This window comes from Schistocerca cancellata, chromosome 4, assembly GCF_023864275.1.
Source record: "Schistocerca cancellata isolate TAMUIC-IGC-003103 chromosome 4, iqSchCanc2.1, whole genome shotgun sequence".
Taxonomy (NCBI): Eukaryota; Metazoa; Arthropoda; class Insecta; order Orthoptera; family Acrididae; genus Schistocerca; species Schistocerca cancellata.
Genome location: NC_064629.1, coordinates 611,209,213 through 611,233,494, shown reverse-complemented (window position 1 = coordinate 611,233,494; position 24,282 = coordinate 611,209,213). Strand labels below are relative to the sequence as shown.

Sequence of the window (24,282 nt, the reverse complement as noted above, 5' to 3'; positions counted from 1 at the left end):
GGGTGCCTGTACCAGAATGGAAGGATGGGTGACTGTACCACCCTCCAGGACTGGAGTATGGCAGGTGCTGGAGGGGACCAGGAAGCAGCCCGTTAGTGGAGAAGTATGATCAGTGCAGTTATGGATGCCCAGATTGTAGTGGCTGCGTGCTGTCGCATGTCAAACTACCAGCATGGCCCTCTTGACACAGTAGGCACTGCTAGACTGCTAGTCCCTGTGCTCAAATAATTACCTGCACCCGTTCACACCTCACTTCTTGTGCCAACATGCTGTTTCCAGTTGTACTCTGTGTAACAAATCTGTGGCCCAGGGGTGTGAAACAGCTTGCTTTGATCTGCAAGAGTTCTTTTATACAGCTTTGGTTGCAGTATCATGGTGCTTGGCCTAATCTGCCTCATGTTGTTTGAAAAGCCCCATGCTGCAGTCGGTATGCTGGTATGTAGTGCACATCAGTGCCTTCCACTGCTGTGGCTGAACTGCTAGTTTCTGATGTACCACTCAAAAACTATGGTGGCATCACACTGCCAATCTTGATTGGGTGAAGAAAATATTGTCGATAGCACAGCACACTTCTGTTGAACTATCAGTACTTTTAACTGATCTATAGAACTTCCATTATGTCTTGTTTCCATTATCTTTAAAGATTCATCGTAGTTCAACCCTATCAACCCAAAATATAGTGCTGACATTTCTCTGTACTTGAACCTTTGCAGCACCACTCACTCAAGAATATAGAAGCAATTGTCATTTCATCGAAGCCCAAGTTGATCTATTGATGTGTCGTTGGACTGGCAGATCACAATTTTAATGTAATTTGCTGAGTCTCAGATGCCCTCTGTGTGTTCAACATGGCTGACTGAGTACACAGAATCCAGTCATCCCTGCCTAGAGTTAATCTTGGCAAAATTCTTTTAGGAAACATCCGGATGCTTGATGAGCCCAGACAAGAAAGTGATCAGACAAATAGAGGTCATCAGCTACTCACTGGATAGTGTCGAAGTGCCACATGTGACTGAGGAAGAAGAGGATGACAGGTCAGTAGCGGTGATTGACTCTGAAGCCAGCATATGCCCAGCGCATTCAGTAGTGACAGCAGTAAGTGACATATGGTCTTTGTTGCTGATGAATACAGCCATTCCCACATTAGCTCCTCTACATCTGTATTATATATTCCACAAGCAACTATACAGTGAATAACAATTGGTCTGTTATACCAGCACCATCGAATTTGTCTTATTCATGTAGTAAGTGACAGAAAATGTATTATAATGAAACTATTATTGAGGAAGTGCCAGTCTCTTACTACATCAGTCTAACAGAATTTCATAATGTTAGCTTGAAGATAATTTCAAGCATGTCTCCTTTTCCACTGAAATATAACTTCCACACATATAATTCCTCAAACCATATCAGTTCCACTGGAAAATTGGGTATGTCATATCAGTGCAGCCTATATTTATTTTCTCCTTTACTTTCTGCTTAGGTGAGCAAGTATGGTAAAAAGAAGAAATTGCAAGACATTTTGTGACATATGGCAGGCATCCATATATATTCCACTGGTAACCACTGAGATGTCTTTAGCACCTAACAACATAAGATATCTAGAAGATGGCTTTTAGTGTAGTGTATCAGCACCTTTCCCCACTTTTTGAGAATTTTCCATGTCAAGTAGAGAGAAGTGTGTCAGTAGATGCAGCACAATGAGATTTTATCTTGTAACGGAAATGGACATCCCTATCACTTATTCACAATTCCTTTGTCTCATGTTCCCAAAGAGGAGGCTGTTTCAATGGGTGTTCTCTACAAAATCATAAATGAACACACTTTTTCTACTGTTTCCTAAGTAACTGGTCAGTGATGAGGAATTCATTTCAGTGGTTGAACTCTTTATCAACTTGGGTGGAAGAATATTCCATGTTCAGCAACTGCTGTAGATTACAGATATTTTCTATTTCTGCATTCCCATCAAAATTTGTTGTTCTCATTTAGTACAATTAATAATTGACTGGACAAAATTCATTTAGTTGGCTGAACAAAGAAATTCCGTTGTTCATTTCCCCAAAAACTCATTGCTTCATCTTATCTTCTACAAGTGGACTATACCAACACAGAAAGGAGAGAGCATACGAGTTAACAAGTATAATTGAGGACTTGTGGCACTGCTGCTGCATACACAACTGTTGTTCATAATAATGATTATCATTTACCAATACAATGACTGACCAGTTAGCAGTGTATATTTTTCTGATTTTTTAAAAATATAGTAAATATAAAAATAATACATTCAATAAGTAATTTTCAACCAATATCACCTAGAACTGCAACTTGAACTTTGTTTTTAAAACAATGAATAAAACTTACACAATAATAAATGCTCCTAAATGCCCCCCCCCCCCCCCCCCCCATGAAAAAAAGGAGGTAGATAAATTTTGGGAACAGAATAAATAAAAGGAATATAAAAATCTTATTGGGAGACTTCAAGACCCAGTTGGGAAATAGAAAGCAAATATAAAAATATAACTGGAAAGTGGATTCCAAATAACTCCACAAACAAGAATAGCCAAAGATTTCTAGAAATCTGCAGAAAACACAACCTCGTATTACATCATCATACTTCAAGAGGAAGCTAAATAAGCTTAAAAAATGGAAACATCCAAGTCAGAGGAAGGGAGAATGGCAGCTAGACCATTTCTGTACTAGTTTCTACAGGGAAATTTACAATGTTAAAGTACTGAAGGAAATCAAATTCACTCCGTCACCGAAAAAGAATATAAAAACCAATAGAACAAATAGCTGATGTGGGGTCATAGATCCTAACTAAAAATGACAAATATCAACAAATAAGAAACCGTTAAACTACCAGATGATATAGAATAACTGGTACAGTCTTTTAACAAATTTAAATATTTAGGTGAAATCATAACATACAACCTAAATGAGACACCAGCATGGCAAAATAGAAGCAAAACTGAACCAAGTGAATTATAGCCAAAAACTCAAACAAAAAAGCCTATCAATAGCTGCAAAATCAATTTTTTTTAAAAAGAGTTATACAACTAGTAATAAAAATTGCAGCTGAAGCCACTTTCAAAACAACTACTACAGCAGAAATTGGACAGAATACTCAAGACAGAATAAAGATAATTAGGACATGCATAAACAAACAATACGAAGAAATGAGCATTGGAAAATAGCTTCAAATGAAACAGTATACAAGAAAATAAAACACAGTACCAATAATCGACTACCAGAATTGAGTGTCGACGCAACGTGCTATCTATGAATAACCAAAACCGTGACTTTCCAATCTTGTGCCACCATTGTGGTTTGTTCATTAGTCTTATTCCGGCACTTGGCATGTAATGGTGTATTGTGTACAGTGATGTTAATAAATGCAGAGTTTCATATAAAGTGGTGTTCAAGCTATTAATACGACAATTGTGTGACCTGATCCTAATAGTGGTGACCCCAGACTTTTTCGATACAACCACACACCTATTTTGCTACAGTTGTTTCACATTATTCGTGTGCCAAAAAGTACTAATGAACCACCTCATGGTGTGTGATCCGGAAGTGGCCATGAATTTGCCTACAGTCTCTTTCACTGACACACTGCCGGCAGTTCGGACATCAATAGTTCTGAGTGTATTTTCACACCTGTGTGTTCCCAAGCTCGCACAATATAACTTACCCATTACTGTCCACGAGCTATGGCGCATGCAGACTGCACCATCTCTATGTGTGCGGAAGTCCCCAGGCTTCGCATCACAGCTACAACAAGAACAACCTTAGCCACAGTGCCCCACAACATCTGAAGGGAACACATTTCCTGACAGCCCAACACACGAACATGTACTCCCAACTGACTCATGTCATTACGGTCCTGCATCAATAACCTGAGACCACATTCATAGCCTCCGCGATGCCCGCACCTACCGCATCTTCTCCCACACCTTGTGTGCCATGTGGACAGATGCTTACTTATGCTGCATTACAGACATCGGTTTGTATACCAGTTTCTAGGTACCCACTACTCCCCTACGTCCCTCTTCCAACGATACTACAGCAGCCACCTGTCAGGCAGTTTCCAAAGCTTCCACAACTTCAAAAGGACAACCCTACACCATGGTTCATGTTGGTGGATAATATCCTGGACATTCATGGCATGTTGGGAGACAATACACACTTCATCTGGTTAGCCACCTACACAACAAGGCAGACTCTGTCAGCAATCTCTTGCTCATGCCTCTTACCCAGCACAAATACGAAATAATAATAATAATAATAATAATAATAATAAGGGGAAGGGGATTTATAGATATAAAAAACCTACATTATGGACAGGTAGACAATTTAAGAAAATTCTTTCTAGAACGAGCAGAAACTAGCAAAATACACAAAGCAATCACTCATATAAATACATCGGCTACACCATTGCAATTTCATAACCACTTCTACAACCCTTTAGATCACATAACATCAACAGATACAAAGAAAGTAAATTGGAAAAAGAAAACACTACATGGCAAGCACCCGTATCATTTAACACAGCCACACATAGATCAAGACGCATCCAACACATGGCTAAGAAACGGCAATATATACAGTGAGACGGAAGGATTCATGATTGCAATACAGGATCAAACAATAAACCACCAGATATTACAGCAAGCATATTATTAAAGATCCCAATACCACAACAGATAAATGCAGACTTTGCAAACAACAAATAGAAACAGTAGATCACATCACAAGCGGATGTACAATACTAGCAAATACAGAATACCCCAGAAGACATGACAATGTAGCAAAAATAACACATCAACAGCTTGCCTTACAACATAAACTTATAAAACAACACGTTGCCACATAGAAGTATGCACCACAAAATGTACTGGAGAATGATGAATACAAATTGTACTGGAACAGAACCATTATAACAGATAAAACAACACTACATAACAAACCTGACATCATACTCACCAATAAAAAGAAGAAATTAACACAACTAACTGAAATATCCATACCCAACACAACAAATATACAGAAGAAAACAGGAGAAAAAATTGAAAAATACATCCAACTGGCGGAGGAAGTCAAGGACATGTGGCATCAGGATAAAGTCGACATTATACCAATTATACTATCAACTACAGGAGTCATACCTCACAATACCCACCAGTACATCAATGCAATACAGCTACATCCAAACATATATATACAACTACAAAAATCTGTAATTATTGATACATGTTCAATGACCCGAAAGTTCCTAAATGCAATATAACATATACCGTACAGTTAATAGGAAGTCACGCTTGATCAAGGTCCGCGTCACTGTCCATTTTTGACCAGACATAACGTCTGAGAATAGAAAGAAATAATAATAATAATTACCATGGAGGCTCGGGAAAAGAATAGGCCTCCAGTATGTTCTGGCAGTTGCAAAAGGCGACGAAACGAACAAACCACTAATAGGGCTAACCCCACTTTTACTGTGAGTAGTTGGTTCAAGACAGAACTAATGAAACCTTAGACAAGCGCTGTCGTGGTCGAGGACGACACTTGAACCCTATGCCCATCCACAATGGTAACGTCACTGCTAGCCACACGGAAAATGATTTAAATCCAAATAGAGGTGTTTTACAGGATATGCTTCCTGCAACCACTCTAGAAGGAAAACAAAGAGAGAGGATGAGATGGTCAGATGAAGTTAACCGATGCCTCATCATCTGTTATTACCAAGCAACGAGCTTAGGAACCAACACAACTGGATACAGTTCACAAGTATACACGACATTTATTACCAGATATCCAGAATTAAAATTTTTAACAGAACAATGACTAGCTGATCAAAAATAACAGGATACCCCAGTCAGAAAACATCAAACAACAAGTACAACAAATATTGGAACAAAATAATGTGCAATCAGAAGAAGAAGAAAATACAGTAATGGACTCAAACATCCCAGAGCAAACAAAGAACAACACACGTCAATTAAACAATCAGAGGAAAATGAAATCTTAAGACAGCCACCAGAACCAGCACAAACAGAACACGAAGTGACACACATGTTAGATATAGAAGAAAAATATCAGCTGACATATATAGAATACAAAGACACAAATACAGACATTAGACCATTCTTGCAGAGACCACCAAATAACCAACAAGTCGAAACAACAACAACTACTATCAACACAATCATACACAACAAAATAAATGAAAATACAACTATGGAAGAGTTAAAACAACTGGTTTATATAGGAGCACACACTACACTAAATATACACACTAGGCAGAGATCAGAACCAACCAACACACAGAAGAAACCCACAAAACCAGCATGGCAACACAGACTACAGATCAGAATAGAAAAACTGAGAAAAGACATCGGACAGCTAACACAATTTATAAGAAATGAAATATCAGACAAAACACGAAAAAGGTTGGGTAAAATCTCACAACAAGAAGCGATAGAGCAATTAGATGAAAAGAAGCAGAAATTACAAGCATTGGCCAAACAACTAAGATGATACAAACAAAAAAGTGAAAATAGAAGGAAACAAAATCAAACATTCAACACAAACAAAAAAAATTACCAGACAATAGATAACACACACATTAAAACAGACAGTCCACCAAACATAACAGACATGGAACACTTCTGGAGCAACATATGGTCAAACCCGGTACAACATAACAGGCATGCACGGTGGATACTAGCAGAAACAGACACATACAAGATGATACCACAAATGCCTGAAGTGATAATTTTGCAACATGAAGTCACCCGAGCAATTAATTCTACACACAATTTGAAGCCCTGGAAAAGATAAAATAGCAAATTTCTGGCTAAAGAAGTTCACCTCAACACATTCACATCTAACTAAATTATTTAACAATTACATTGCAGACCCATACACATTCCCCGACACACTTACACATGGAATAACTTATCTGAAACCTAAAGATCAAACAGACACAGCAAACCCAGCAAAATATCGCCCCATAACATGCCTACCAACAATATACAAAATATTAACTTCAGTCATTACACAGAAATTAATGACACATACGACACGGAACAAATTATAAATGAAGAACAAAAAGGCTGATGCAAAGGAGCACGAGGATGTAAAGAGCAACTGATAATAGATGCAGAGGTGACATATCAAGCTAAAACTAAACAAAGGTCGCTACACTACGCATACATTCATTACCAAAAAGCTTTTGATAGTGTACCCCACTCATGGTTACTACAAATATTGGAAATATACAAAGTAGATCCGAAATTGATACAGTTCCTAAACATAGTAATGAAAAAATTGGAAAACCACACTTAATATCCAAACAAATTCAAATACTATCACATCACAGCCAATACAGATCAAGCGTGGAATATACCAAGGAGACTCATTAAGTCCTTTCTGGTTCTGCCTTGCTCTGAACCCACTATCCAACATGCTAAATAATACAAATTATGGACACAATATTACCGGAACATACCCACACAAAATCACATATTTGCTACACATGGATGATCTAAAACTACTGGCAGCAACAAATCAACAACTCAACCAATTACTAAAGATAACGGAAGTATTCAGCAATTATATAAATATGGCTTTTGGAACAGACAAATGTAAGAAAAATAGCATAGTCAAGGGAAAACACACTAAACAAGAAGGTTACATATTGGATAACCACAGCGACTGCATAGAAGTGATGGAAAAAACAGAGGCCTATAAATATCTAGGATACAGACAAAAAATAGGAATAGATAATACAAATATTAAAGAAGAAATAAAACAAAAATATAGACAAAGACTAACAAAAATACTGAAAACAGAATTGACAGCAAGAAACAAGACAAAAGCTATAAATACTTATGCTATACCAATATTGACCTACTCATTTGGAGTAGTGAAATGGAGTAACACAGACCTAGAAGCACTCAATACACTTACACGATCACAATGCCACAAATATAGAATATATCACATACATTCAGCAACAGAAAGATTCACATTAAGCAGAAAGGAAGGAGGATGGGGATTTATCGACATAAAAAAACCTACATTATGGACAGGTAGACAATTTAAGGAAATTCTTTCTAGAACGAGCAGAAACTAGCAAAATACACAAAGCAATCACTCATATAAATACATTGGCTACACCACTGCAATTTCATAACCACTTCTACAACCCTTTAGATCACATAATATCAACAGATACGAAGAAAGTAAATTGGAAAAAGAAAACACTACACGGCAAGCACCCGTACCATCTAACACAGCCACACATCAATCAAGACGCATCCAACACATGGCTAAGAAAAGGCAATATATACAGTGAGACAGAAGGATTCACGATCGCAATACAGGATCAAACAATAAACACCAGATATTACAGCAAGCATATTATTAAAGATTCCAATACCACATCAGATAAATGCAGACTTTGCAAACAACAAATAGAAACAGTAGATCACATCACAAGTGAATGTACAATATGAGCAAACACAGAATACCCCAGAAGTCATGACAATGTAGCAAAAATAATACAACAACAACTTGCCATACAACATAAACTAATAAAACAACATGTTCCCACATACAAGTATGCACCACAAAATGTACTGGAGAATGATGAATACAAATTATACTGGAACAGAACCATTATAACAGATGAAACAACACCACATAACAAACCTGACATCATACTCATCAATAAAAAGAAGAAATTAACACAACTAATCGAAATATCCATACCCAATACAACAAATATACAGAAGAAAACAAGACAAAAAGTTGAAAAATACATCCAACTGGCTGAGGAAGTCAAGGACATGTGGCATCAGGATAAAGTTGACATTATACCAATTATACTATCAACTACAGGAGTCATACCACACAATATCCACCAGTACATCAACGCAATACAGCTACAACCAAACGTATATATACAACTACAGAAATCTGTAATTATTGATACAGGTTCAATTACCCAAAAGTTCCTAACTGCAATGTAACATATACCGTACAGTTAAAAGGATTCACGCTTGATCAAGGTCTGCGTCACTTTCCATTTTTAACCAGACATAACATCTGAGAAAGGAAAGAAATAATAACAATAATAAATACTAATACTAATTATGTCTGTGAAGACAATATGATCCTTGTGTCCTGTCAACATAGGCTCAGTAACTTGGTGAAAGTGTGTGTATGTCAATATAATGGTTAGACATTTCCTGAATGGTAATTAAATAATAAAATAAATTTACAACAGTCTTCATAAAAGTTACTGAAATGAATGATAAGCAACACAACTTGCCACAAGCAACAGGAAACACAAACAAAATATATTCCAACACATTTAACTTTTGCCCTTGATGTACTAGTACATATTAGTTGTCTCATTCCATTAATGTGTTATACAGCATTCTACCTCAACAGGAAAGGGGTGGTAAACAGTACTTTGTTCTCCGTACGTCACATTTTGTCTCCATATATCACATTTTGTTAATAGTGGAAGAGTCACTATAGTGTGGGATATTATAAGTACGCCGTCCACTCACACATCAGTTATAAAAGAAGCTGATATCGGTAATAGCAGCAGCAACTAATGGTATCAGCAACATTATTAAAAAGGTCTGCAACGGAAATTACCTAATTATTAACAACAGCCCATTACTTTAGCTCTGGCAGTGGTACGCTACAATAGCAAGATCAAACACACTACTTCTGTACCGTGTCCAAGATAGTCTTATCCTCATGTGTGCTTCTGTAAGAGGGGAAAAAGTTAATGAGTGGGAAGCAATCCAGTGTCATTGTTCTCATACTCATTATACTTGTTGAACTATAGCAGGAAGGTACGAAACCAGCATAGCACTGACATAACAGTGACATGTGCATTTCTAACATACGAAACCCTCAACACTGGATTCATACTTACTCTGTTTCAGATCTCTAGTGTTCACACAACTTTTATTTCAAAGAATGTATTTCAAGGACGCAAACAAACCTACTTCTTATTTGTATCCTCATTTGAAACTGGTAAAATCAAACATACAGCCAGTAATGTGAAAATACTATAGAAACTGAACAAGGGTCATGTCATGAACCTACATGAAGAGCTCTCAGCTTTTGTTCATGACAAGCATTTAGGAGAAAAATTACTTAATGGAAAAAAAAGAACTCTCAAGCTGAATAAATTGCTATTATTTTATTTAATATATAACATATCAGTCTACTACAAAGAATATTTGGATCCTCCATTCCTAGTTGTATTTTTAATAGAAATAATATCTGTAACTGGATCAAAGTATATGTTGGAGAAATATATATCTGCCAATACTTACATCTTGCTCATAACCATTTCTTCAGAAACCATTTTGTTTCAAATATTAAAATAAACTTTTTCACACTAACTGTGATGGGTGATGTAAAGCTAAGAATTACTTAGCATTAACAGTTCCCAGTATTTTTGATGTAGCTCTTACAACATTCGTTTTGACAGTAACATACTTGGCTTATAAGAGCTGCAAAATCCTTTTACTCTAATTGTAATGACAAACACATGTGATCTGCTATAGCAGCTCGCAGCAAGTATTATATATTCTGTTACACAGTAAGCCATGTGTAACTGCTTCTCAAATTGTATAAAACACCTCTAAGGGCTGTAGTTAATATCTCACCACCAGAGCAAGAAGACTTACAAACTTCTTGTTTCATTTTTATCCCACATACAAGTAACATGTGCATGTTACAAATGCATTTCATTAGGTAAACAGCAGGAAATCCACCAGATAATGGCAAGACCATGGAAATATGCAGAGAACTTTAATGTATTTTGATACACAAATCTTTATTTATCATTCAAAATTCCAAAAATATGTAAGATAAAATAAAACACCATGTAACTGCTCAGCTGCACTGGGTAAAAGTACTAATTAGACATAGGAGCTGCTACTTTTGGTTAGGAAAGGCTCTAACACTGAATGATGTTGTTTTTGTGGTCTTCAGTCCTGAGACTGGTTTGATGCAGCTCTCCACGCTACTCTATCCTGTGCAAGCTTTTTCATCTCCCAGTACCTACTGCAACCTACAGCCCTCTGAATCTGCTTAGTGTATTCATCTCTTGGTCTCCCTCTACGATTTTTTTACCCTCCACGCTGCCCTCCAATGCTAAATTTGTGATCCCTTGATGCTTCAGAACATGTCCTACCAACCAGTCCCTTCTTCTTGTCAAGTTGTGCCACAAACTCCTCTTCTCCCCAATTCTATTCAATACCTCCTCCTTAGTTATGTGATCTAACCATCTAATCTTCAGCATTCTTCTATAGCACCACATTTCAAAAGCTTCTATTCTCTTCTTGTCAAAACTATTTATCAACCATATTTCACTTCCATACGTGGCTACACTCCATACAAATACTTTCAGAAACGACTTCCTGACACTTAAATCTATACTCAATGTTTACAAATTTCTCTTCTTCAGAAACGCTTTCCTTGCCATTGCCAGTCTACATTTTATATCCTCTCTACTTCGACTATCATCAGTTACTTTGCTCCCTAAATAGCGAACCACCTTTACTACTTTAAGTGTCTCATTTCCCAATCTAATTCCCTCAGCATTACCCGACTTAATTCGACTACATTCCATTATCCTCGTTTTGCTTACTTCAACTATATTACTTAATGTAACTGGATAGATAAAAAATCTACTCACCAAGTGGCAGCAAGAGAACAGACATATAAAAATGATATTATCTATGCAAGCTTTAGTAGCCAGTGGCTCCTCCACCTGGCAGAAGGTTTGAAGGGGAAGGAAGAGGGCTGAAGGAGGAGGACTGGTGAGGTTCAGATGAGGGGGTAGAGTTCGGAAAAGTTACCCAGAACCTCAAGTCAGGGGAGACTTATCAGACGGGATGAGAAGGAAAGACTGATTGTTGGGGACTGCACCGGACAAGATTTAGAAACCTGAGAGCTTAAAGGTGGAAGATATGGTAATATGCAATACAAAGATTACTGCTAAAACATCATGCATGAGTTAATAAGAGCGAAAAGCTAAATGCATTATATGTGATAGAGGTGGGAGGAAGATGGCGTAAAATAGACAGGTCAGAAAATGAAAGATGTAGAAAACTAAAACAGAGTGAAGAAAGGAATAGCTACTGTGAAGAAATGCTGATACCAAAGAAATTAACATAAATTAAGGCCAGATGTGTGGCGAGGACCAGGGACATGTAGTGCCAGTTCCCATCTGTGGAGTTCTGAGAAACTGTAATCTTGGGGAAGAATCCAGATTGCACATGTGGTGAAGCAGGCACCAAGGTCACGACTGTCATGCTGTAGTGCATGCTCTGCAACAGGATATTGTGTGTTACCAGTTTACACCCTCTGCATATGCCCATTCATCCTAACTGCTAAGATGGTGGTAGTCATACCGATGTAAAAGGCAGAACAGTGTTTACATAACAGCTATTTCACAGGTGACTCTCCCTTTGATAGCTTATGTTTTTCCAGTTGCAGGGCTGGTATAGGTAGTGGTAGAAGGATGCGTAGGACAAGTCTTGCAGCATAGACAGTCACAGGAGGAGGAGCCATAGGGCAGGGAGATGGGTGCAGGAGCAGCACAGGGTCTAACAATGATACTGCAAAGATTGGGAGACGACAAAAAGCTATTCTAGGTGTGGTGAGCAAAATTTCAGACAGGATGGACCTCATTTGGGGCATGATTTTAGGATGTCACGGTCTAGTCAAAGTAGCTGATTAATACATTCAAATCCTACTTGGTGCAGCCCCAACAATCAGTCTTTCCTTCTCATCCCATTCGGTAAGTCTCATTTGACCTGGGGCTCTGGATAACTTTTCGAAACTCTACCCCTTTTCCTATACTTCAACCAGTCTGTTTCCTTCACTCCTCTTCCTTCCCCTTCAACCCTTCTGCCAGGAGGAGCCACTGGCTCCAAAAGTTTGCATACATAATACCTGTTTTATATGTGTGTTCTCCTGCCACTACTTTGTGAGTATATTTCTTTTGTCCATCCAGTTACATTAGGTTTTCAAAAATTGATTATTTTTGTTGAACTATATTACTTATTTACTTACTTACTTACTTATTCCATTTCTCATCTACCTCACCATATATAGGATACAAGCAACCTCCATCTCTTCCCGTCTGCAGTTATGGTTACTGTCTATGTCAGTGACAGCCTTCTCTCCGGCAGAGGTTCTTCTGTTCCAATCTACCATGTATTCTTAGCGGTCTTCATCTTATCTTGCCAGCTACCATTAGCTCATTCATTTAAGCTTACCTTGTGAACCTTCGACATATGTTGCTTATGTCCAAATCACTTCAGCTCTTGCTCTTGGTTGGCCTTCTCCCGGGGGTTTTGGATTTAAATGTTTCAAAATTTGTGTGTTTTGGATACTGGCCCTCCTAAGTTTGTTTTATATTTTCTGGAAGTATCTCATCTCTGTTGCTCGGATCTGACTTGCTTGCTCACTTAGTCAATATCTAAAATTCTCCACCATAGGTCATGATCCACTAACTTTGTCCTGTATGTTCCAGCTGACTACATTAAATACACAGTCTTAGGGTGGCTTTTATTTTTCAAGTTTGACCTTTTCTTTGTTCTACCCCACAGTTTGATTCCATTGCACAAAAAATTAGACTGTGCGCTTCGCAGGAAAAGGTGAAGCCAGGCCCCTAGGCATTCACATTTGAGGAAGAATACAAAATTACACTGAAGGAGATGAGTAACCAATTGCTTAATTATTAAATTTGTTCTATTAACTTTAATAACTGATTATAAAACTGCTATGTGCACTGTTTGTGAAGCAAATATGATGAGAAAGTGAAATTTTCTTTTACAAATCCTTGTTCTTTGGTGAAGTCTTTTTTTATGCCCTGAAAACTTACAGCAATACTCGGATACAACCTGAAACACATTTACACTTGTTTTGCATTTTTTGTAAATAGTTTATCGCAGTCCTCAATGAGCATAAGGCCTTTTTCTGATGTATCATGTAAAACTTTCAGTTTATTGCCTGGTGATAAAGTTTAAAGGGAGTCTCCATTGTCATTCCACTGTGAAGGTTCTGTTACTCAAGGCAAATGTAGTAACAAATAGCCTTGTTTTATTATAAAAAATTGTTCACTCCCATTATTAATGATTTTTGGAGTTTGAGCACTTTGATATTTTCATGTGGTGCTTCTGTCTCATGATTCAATGCATTGCCCATTTTCATTTTTGGATCAGGAGACAAATTAGGATCAGAGAATGCAAAGACGGCAGATACAGGAGACAGGGATGATAAACGAGTTTTCAGTTTGTGTAAAAACACACACACAATATCAAATACAAGCATGTTTATAAAGCTTTGGAAGAAGGCTGAAACACATTTACAGAACTTATGCTGCAAAATGGGCTGAGAACCAAAAAGGGCTGAGAACCATGCTTCAACAAAAACACGGACAAAACAAATTGCACTGTCTTGTTCTGGTGGTTATAAAAATTCGTCATGGAACACAAAAATTTTCAAGCAATTATGGCTTTCACCATCCACCACATGTGGCATCCGATTCCTGGACCACAGAAAGATACTGTAAGTAAGTAGTTACTAAGTAAGTAAGTAAGTAAGTAAGTAAGTAAGTGAAGGTGTCATCAATCTGAAGGTCATTTTCAACACCATGATGCTTTCCTAGGCATGGTCCCGTTGGAAGAGGTATGTCATTGCCTTCCTCCGATCTTTGAACTGTTTGACCTAGACAGTTATAAGGGGATCTACAATATAATGTGGATTCTGAACTGTGGTGTAACTAGGCATTTTTCACATTAACAAACACTGAACACTGTCGGAGGTAAAAGAAATGAGCAACGGCAGATAAAAATCCGAGAACTAACCAGGGATCAAACCAGATACCTTTGGATCTATAGACTGCCACTTCACTTTTGATCCATAGAGCCATACTCTATGAAATCACAGTTCACCTATAAAGATCACAGTTAAATTTAAAAACTCTCTTGAATCCTTTCTAGGATGCTGTTCTCCCAAAGCGTCTCGAACAAAATCGATAATTCAAGAAACACTGCCTTGATCCAAGTGTTCCTAGACTTTTCTGAACTGAATTCCAGTTTGGAAATTATTAATGTATGTTTTGATGTTTTATAAAGGTTATTATATTGTTCTTACCTTGTATAGTCCGTATTTCCCTCTAAGACAACTTTGAGAATAATTTCATATGTGTGATGTCTGCCGGATAAATAAAGAGGTCATCTTATAAGAAAAGACACACCCACACACCCACACACACCCACACACACCCACACACACCCACACACACCCACACACACCCACACACCCACACACACCCACACACACCCACACACACCCACACACACCCCCACACACCCACACACCCACACCCCCACACACCCACACACCCACACACCCACACCCTGCAGTTTCTTATCTTTAAAATAGTTCTTGATTTCAGTAGGCTTTTACTTGTAGAGTTTTTCTGGATCTTGTGAATAGAGCTCCCATAGACTGCAAAATCTTCATATGCTTACATAGTACCTCGATTGCAGCCATCAGGATTTGAACTGCTTCCATATCACTGATCCTAAATTTACCAAATACAACTGAAAGCTTGGGAGTCATTCCTACTTGATGTCCTCTGCTCTTTTTTGCTACCGGCGATGGAAATTTTGAGTGCGTTCTCAATCAATGTTCCTTGAGGCTCCTTGAAATGAAGTAACTTTGATTCAACACTACGTGAACTTGCCATAATCATTTTGACAAGTTAGTGAGAAAAAATGACAGAAAATATATGAATGACAGCATGTTAAATTTCTGAAATATGAGTAAAATTTTCTGCGCCAAATGAGTACGGGAATTTTACTTTCAATAACATCATAAATAACTTGTGAATTCCTGAATTTCACATCCTTTTCACTCTCACCTATTTCCAGTTACTTCTGCCCACTCAGATGCATTTCTCTGTTTCTCAAGTAGCCGTTAATCTATTCCATGCATAAATCCTGGCCATTCTTTCAGCCATTGGTTGGTCAAAAACTGTTTATCTCCTTCAATAGTAATGACATTTAAAGCATCAGCAAGTGGTATGACAAAAGTATCATATATATATATATATATATATATATATATATATATATATATATATATATATATATATTTTTTTTTTTTTTTTAAGAATTCGTGCTTTTTTTCCACTAAATCATCGCTTCCTACACAGCTAGTGTGGCATTTTCACAAACAAACATTGCAAAAGAAAATCTTTAATGCTGTTTAACAGTTGGCAGTTTGCTTCCACTTATTTCATGGGAGTAACACCAGAAAAAAAAGCCTGCTGTAAATGAACTGAAGCCATTGTTACCATTGCTACAACAGCTACCCCTGCAGAAATGGTGACTATTAGTGTGCTCTGCATTCGGTCACAAAAAGGGAATTGCTTGCTCGCTATGCCCTCTACCTGTCTTGGCATCACTACCAATGACACTGGTGAAATGAGAATATATTCAATTAAAGCAAATGAAGAACGAAAACAGTCTATTTTCATTCATGAATGGATTTTTCCTGCAGATATAATATTTTGCATTATCTTACTGAGCCCAAATTTTACACAGCTCATTTTTACATGGAATGAAACCAAATTGGAGGGTAGACATAGAAAATTTATAAAAAATTAAAAATGTCACATATGCGCCACCAAACATGGCCTGCTACCCTAACTTTCACTCTACTTCAATCTTCCATCTTCCTAACTGCACTGATGATAGAGCCCAAATACTTAAATATAAACCTTTAGCAACTGTCCTACAACTGTGTTGTTATGCCTTTACCCCATTTTTTAATAATCAGTGTATTTCCACTTTCCTTTCTCCTCAAATTTTTCCATTAAGACGATGCCATTTTACAATTTTTCTTCAATAGCAGCTACTACTATCACAAGGTAGTCTGTGAAAGGTGAGCTGGTCAACTGAACAAAGTTTAATCTGATATTTCTGATAGTTAGCTTTATAGCTTTGGTATTACATGCCTACATTACCTAGGTATATTACAAAAAGCAGGGGACCAAGGCTACAGATTTGCTGGATTCCTCTTAATGACTTTAGTACATGTCAGATTCCCTGTTCTCATGTAGTTTATGCAATTTTCACACAATCTCATGATTGATTTTGATAAAGCTGGGCCAAAACACATCACACTTTTAAAATGTTACTAAATAACAAATGTAAATGTTTCATCTTAGCTTTAGTGAAATCTGGAACTTAAGAGTCTATCCAGTTTCTTACTCCTCCTGCAGCAATTTATATGAAAACATTGTTGACTGTCCTGAAGCATATGATCTTGGGCCAATGCCATGTTATGTGCTATGTAATGTGGACTGCAGTGGTCATATTGATTAGGGGAAAAATTGGAAGTTCAGTAATGCATTAATGCTCAAATCTAAAGAGTATTCTTATCCCACACCCTTCAGCTCACTCTGTTTTCCCTTGACTTCTCACTAGTGTTACCCCTTCCTGGTTTCCTTATTAAAAATTCATTGCTTCAAGACAATTAAAAGATGGAATTCTCTTTCTTTGCATGAATTTGCATTCTTCAACACTACTTAGGCCTATGAGTAAATTTTTATTGCTCTGACAACAGTACATATGACACACTATTTTAACAGTGTTTTTATTTCAAATACAAATTCACATAAAAACATACCTATTTACTGCCAGCTTCCCCCTTAAATATATTGTGATTTTAAAATTTAACAGTCTAACATAAATATTAATTTCTGATAGTCATTTCCACCAACACACAAAGAAGGCAGTAGGTCTGAAGTAGGTTTTATAGAACTGTCAAGGATGCTTCCATTTTTGTCCTAGAGTATTAATTCGGTACATAGCTTGTACAGTTGGAAATTATAAAGTTACCACTCTTAACGATTATTTAATAGGTACATGCTTTGATCACTTAGCCTGTTTATTTCACCAGGAAGATGATTATTTCTGGGCACCTCAACAATATAATATTTTTCTCTTCTAAAAATATTCGCGAGTCCACTAATCTTAGTGATCCACTGGGATGAGTAAAATAAATTCATGAACAAAATTTCTAGTTTGTCTTCTCGTGCCTTTTTCACCCTGAAAAACCGTTACTGATGAAGTTTCTACAAACAAAGTATTTTCTCAGACTTAGAGTTAACAGTCATTGCATTACTGGCCATACCATCTTTATATTGCCTGAAATGATATAAGGAAACTGACATAAAAGTTCGAACTGAGCTGCTCCTGTTGAATTGCAATATTTTACCATGCTTTGCTCTGTTGAAAGTATGCCAGGAACAAGTGTGATCTTGGAGGTTGCAAAATACAATCATTGACAAAATAATCAGTTTCATATACAGTGGAACTACCAGTTTGGCATGCCATCCTGGCAACTTTGAAAGCATGCCGGAAAGCAAGGATTCTGACCATAACCTCTAGGCACAGCTGCAGCACTGATCTCATTCTGCCACATGCCTCTTTCGCTGACCAACTGTTGCTCACAGTCCTATAAGTTCTGTCAGACTGTGGCCCTGCTTTAGATGGTGAATTCACCTTGCAATCATATCACCAGCCGTAACACACCATTGTTCCTAGGTTTCAGTTTCACTACTTCTTGGTTTCTCTCTTTGATTACTCACTGAACTTATTTTTTGTAGCGCCATCTCCACTGTCCGTTTTCCTCATTGTTGCCTTCTGTCTGTACTCAGTGGTCCACTATTGTCAGTCCCCTGGCCAGTCGGCTAGCCTCAGCTGATACCTCAAGTCATTCCCAATTTTTTGTTAAATCCTGGTCACAATAAACTGTGCTCTTCAAATACGTATTTAATGAATAATTTACATAAAAAAGAAACAATATCTGACAGTGCTCTACTGGTATCATGTTTTTATTATATCTACCCTATGCAAATAACTTCACAGGCATACAGACAGAAATTTGCTTTACGTCACAGTTCTGTTTTATTTATCAGGTTGGGATGACCATCAGTGTTTCATATTGAATTCTCTTTCTACGTTTCAAATAACCACTACTTTTCTTAATAACACTAATAATCTTCCTTGACTGGGAAACATTTTGTACAGTACATTTATTTACCTTCATTGATATCAATAAGGCTTGTTTTATTCCGATTGAAATCTTTATTTCAGGTGTAAATAAACATACTCACTATGCATGTCAAAATTAGTTACCTCTGACAGAGTGCCTTCAATTAAAAACCAACTATACAGTTTACAGTTTGTACCTTGAGTGTAGTTCATTACATATCTCACAATATATGACCATCCAAGGCAATTCAATGGCAACTGCATCCCATAAAATGCACCAGCCTACCTCTTCTACACCAAATTATATTCAATTTCATTCTTTATGTGATTAATGTCCATTGAAACATTTGCATCTTTATCAGCATAACTTAATAAGTGCAACTTATTCCATGCATCATATCTTTGAAATAGTATTTAAAATTGTAAATTTGGAAATGAATTCTGTGAAATACTTACTTGGAGTACTTCCTTGTAGTTAAGGGCAATCTTTCGTAATTCTGTTTCCTTGCGCTCCATATGTCCTTTCACTGCATCAATATCATTTACTAACTGAGAATTTACTCTTTTCAGTTCAGACACCTCACTTTCACGCTCTTCCAGAGATTTCCGTAGAGACCTAAAAAGCAAATAAAATATCATAGTCTAATATTATGAGTATTTATTAACCTGTTTCCAGAGTGAAAAGGTATTTCACCAAAATTCTTTATGAACAATACCTAATTTATGGGACTCTTGTTGTCCATTAATGAAATCTTGTTTTAATCATAAAACAGAAAAAGTGAAGGTTTAAACGGTACTCAGACGATGGGTCACATTAACATCTGCAAGTGTGAAGTTGAGATGAACAATATTGTTTATAATGGACATTGAAAAAAAACTACAAACACCAGCTATCCCTAAAAGTCTCGCTTGTGAACTATCTGTAAAAGATATTCTCACCAAATCACCACAGTAATAGAAGCATGCACAGTCTGTCCAAGAAGTTCCACAACTGATATTTCTGGTGTAAAAGCAATATCAGCACATTAACCACAGTGGTGGCTTGAACTAACAACTGTAAACAATAGATATACATTTCACAATCAGTTGTGAGCAAGTAGTTTTAAGTAGTGAATGTGTGGCCACACTGTATCAACGTGAATGTGTCACAAATCTTAATGGAGCAATATCTCTAAATAAAGTGTTCAAGATATTCTCCAGAATGCTTTGAAGAAGAGAAAAGTGTGTGCAAAGTTTATCCCACATATCTTGACTGCCAAACAAAAACAATGACGCATGTATGTTGCAATGGAACTGATCAATTGCCCTTCTTCTGTCATGTAGTGGTGTATTCAATATACACAACAAATTCATGACATAATCCCATAGAATGAGATCCTGCATTTTGTATAGTTTTAAAAATATTTATTAAATGTTTTTGTGTACTTATATCGAAAGTATGTGTACAAATATGTATCTGGCATGAACGAAAATGATTTGGTTATTTTTCAGCAGAATTTGATTATCTTTTTACATATGGTAATTATTTAGAAATTTAATTATTGACTTAAGTCCATTTTGACTGATTGGGACTAAAATTATTAATTAAAAACTTTCAAATCAAATTCAAACAAATTACCATCCACAAGTAAGTCATTTGTTACGTAAGAGAATCACTCTGATATGTATATAATCTTTGTTATTGTCACATGGTTGGGAGATGAGGTGTTGTGTAAGGTTGACAGGGCAGAAATACAATGAGAATGTTGGTTTTGTAACACATACTCACTGCACTGTGTCTGTAATTAAATAATTTGAAGGATAATTACTTTAAAGTATGAAATGTGGAATTTGTGAACTTCAACACCTGCAACTTATTATTACTGGTATTAAGAAATACAACAGTTACAGAATCAAATACCTTTCTGCACCCATTAGGAATCTCAAGAACCTTTAGACTATTGTGCCCACAATGACAAGAAAATTTTTACATCTTTGACAAAACAAGATACGTAAAACTAATTTTTTTCTATTTTGTGATTGGATATAACATAAAAATTCTTTTCACACACATCTGTTCTCCAATTGTTCAATACACTGAGGAACGTGTAAAATGAGGTTTGGAAAGACATTTTGAATGTTTGATTATTTTTCATATACTGAGACGTGGTGCACATTAGAAGGTGGATGTGGCAGTTGGTGCATTAACATCATACGTATTGGAATGTGACAAAATTAGTAAGGAAATGTGAGTGTAAAAATTTTCCTAAGTTCCAAACAGCTGGCATTACTCAACTACATAGAAGTGTCTCAAGCTGAGAAGTGTAAACATTTCAACAAAATTACTGGGTCAGGCAAAACAGCCATCATGCCACTCTTAAGAGAAACTGCAAGAAATTCAGCAGAAAACTGTTAGAAGAGTGCAGACAGAACCGCCTCCGTTACTCCTGTAACATTACACAAGAGACACTAGGTAAGATGCAACAACTACCAGTGAGAATTTGACTAAACAATAAAAACTCTGTAATGATTTCATTAAGTAAATGAAGTGGAATTGAAGACCACTAACAACTCGGGAAGAGCACAATCAATTTAGTCATTACAAAAGACATCCTAGAGCAGAGCCTCTCCTTGGTGACGTAAAAACTCCACCCCAGTAGCTTTTAGCACTCAATCAGTATGATTAGAGGTGTTCATGTCATTCACACTCAATCCTCTGGATCAAAGGTGTTCATGTCATTCACACTCAATTCTCTGATTATGGTGTGGTAACATCTTGTATGCGAGATTGTTCTGGTGCTAATCTTTAACTTGCTGCCCAATGAGATAATCAGTGAACTGTAGCCACAACCGATTGAGTCCACCATCCGGTACTGATGTCAGCACAGCAGAGTTAATGAGTACAATGAGTATATGGCATCCAACATTGCAGTACACCTGAGGGGGACAACATGGACAGTGACACGGAGAGATTGATAACTCCTCAAAACAGCATGTGAATAAAAACACACACGTCTTGGTCACCACCATCTACTCCACAAATGTGGGCAGCTAGTACTAATGAACAATAGACACTCTTATGGAGCAAGTTTCCAAACTGGAGAATAACGAACAGCAGAAAACACTTAATGAACAGTTAACAACAGTGCAATCAGTATTCGCAGAACAACGGTGTCAATCATGTTTCTGTGGAAACAAAACAGTAATAGGTGCTCCTTCGTCATTCACTGATCCTTCAGCCACAAATCTAATAACTTCCTTCTCCCGGAAAACTACTAAGGATGTTACTGTGTTTATAGACATCTTAGCCATGGCCACATTAAGTAGATAGTCAGATGAAACATGCTTGCAAAGAGCGAAGTTACATCTCACAGGTAAAGCAAAAATCTACATCTCTTAACATCAAGTGCTTAGTACAGTATTCACAGTCTGCGAGTTAGCAGAGGATTTGCATCAGAGGGATAGAAAACAGTACAGTACAGTACAGTACAGTACATATTTTTTAAGGAGAAACTCAATAGTTTAGCACAAAAGGTGAATGAAACAGTGGACTGATTTTCTGACCGAAAATGCAGGATTGATGCACAGACTTATGAGCTGATGCACAAGTCAGATGCGGATAGTCTTGCTTAAAGAAGCAGAAAATAGAGCATTGGACATGTTTCCCCGAGGTATCTACCTAGATTTTTCACGAGTATGAATGGAAAAACCTAAGGATTTAGCCACGGCACTTTGCATCACTACACATTTACAGGAAGAGGATAGTGCAACTAGGACATGCATTGAACAGAAAATATTTAGATCTAGTAAAGAATGTTACTGTTGTGATCAGCAGGAGCATTCAAACGCACAGTGTCACCAACCATGATGTAATAATTGCAAATGGTATAGGCATAAGGCTCGGGATTTTAAATCTAGGAAAGAGGACAAGCACAATGCGAAAAAGAAACAGTTAAACGACAATGAGAATGTTCCTTCCTTTGGGAAGCTTTCCCAATAAACCACAGTACTGCAAAAACGTATGCAGAGGCATATTGTTACTTGATAGCTTGGATGAATAATAAGTGTTGTGAGTTTTTAGCACATACTGGGGCACATGTATCAGTTGCAAGTATGGACCTCATGGACAAGAGGAGACTGAAAACGACGAGATAAAGATTATCCGTAATAAGAGATAACAAAATAGATTCAATGAGGACAACACAACTCAAGTTTAATGCAGGAAACACATGGTTTCAGGAGCAAATGGAAATGTTGCCAACTGTGGGGCAAGGATTTTCTGCAATACTCTGGTTAGACTTTCTTGTTAGGCATCATGCTAAAACTGATCTTGGGCAACAGATAGTCAAACTCAATGGGAATTTGTTTCAGATAGGTGCAACAGCTGCAAATGTTTCTGTATCAGAAGGTACACTTGCTGCTAAAGAGGTAGCAACTAAAGAGTACCAGCAGGCGCAGGAAAGATAGTTTGGGTTGTGACATATCTATGTTCCATGACAAGCATTGCATTTAATAGAACCTCTGTCAAGTAATGACACATTGGATGAACAGCACTATTTTGAAAGAAGTAGTACAGAACACGCTAGAGAAATAAATGCCCCAGTTATGGTGCCAGTAAGCCTGGATACTTTCGAAACGAATGAAGCAAGTCTTCTGAAGCGATTGGTAGCAGCTACACTACAGGTAATTGATGAAGAAGATATCGATTGGTCAGATGTACAGTACAATCCCAAGCAAACAGTCAGCATGTCTGCACTATGTAACAAGGTTAGTCACTTAAATGGTAATGATTGTTCAGTCATTGAGTCATTATTAGTTCAGAAGAGATTTAATTCAGAAGGTGCTTTACCAGTCACATCCATAAAATAGCATCATATTCCAGCAGGTAGCCATGACCAGTGCAACATAAACAATACAGGTTACTAAAACATCTCCAGCCATTAGCAGAACAGTTGTAGATCAACAGCTTCCAGAAGGCATAATAGACCACAGCCATAGTCCTTGGTCTGCAGGTATAGGAATTGTGCCAAAAAAAGTCACTGGATAGAACAAGAAAATATTGATCATGTTGCGATAATAGATGTTTAAATGAATGTACAGAAACTGACGCATATCAAATTCCATATATAACTGAAACTTTGGATAATCTGGGACAATGTAAATTCTTTCCCACATCATATTTAAG

General features: G+C 37.1%; 1 protein-coding gene across 9 annotated transcripts in view; it reads right to left on the bottom strand.

Annotated features, from left to right (window-relative positions):
- LOC126183741 (spindle assembly abnormal protein 6 homolog) overlaps window positions 1-24,282 on the bottom strand; it is a 335,654-nt gene that overhangs the window by 184,583 nt on the left and 126,789 nt on the right. For all 9 annotated transcript variants that reach the window (XR_007536801.1, XR_007536802.1, XR_007536803.1 and 6 more), the window contains one exon: window positions 19,575-19,734. Coding sequence is in view for 6 of the 9 variants with exons in the window: in XM_049925950.1 (XP_049781907.1) it covers window positions 19,575-19,734 (160 nt within the window). In the remaining 3 variants the exon portion in view is untranslated. The remainder of the gene's footprint in view (window positions 1-19,574; window positions 19,735-24,282) is intronic.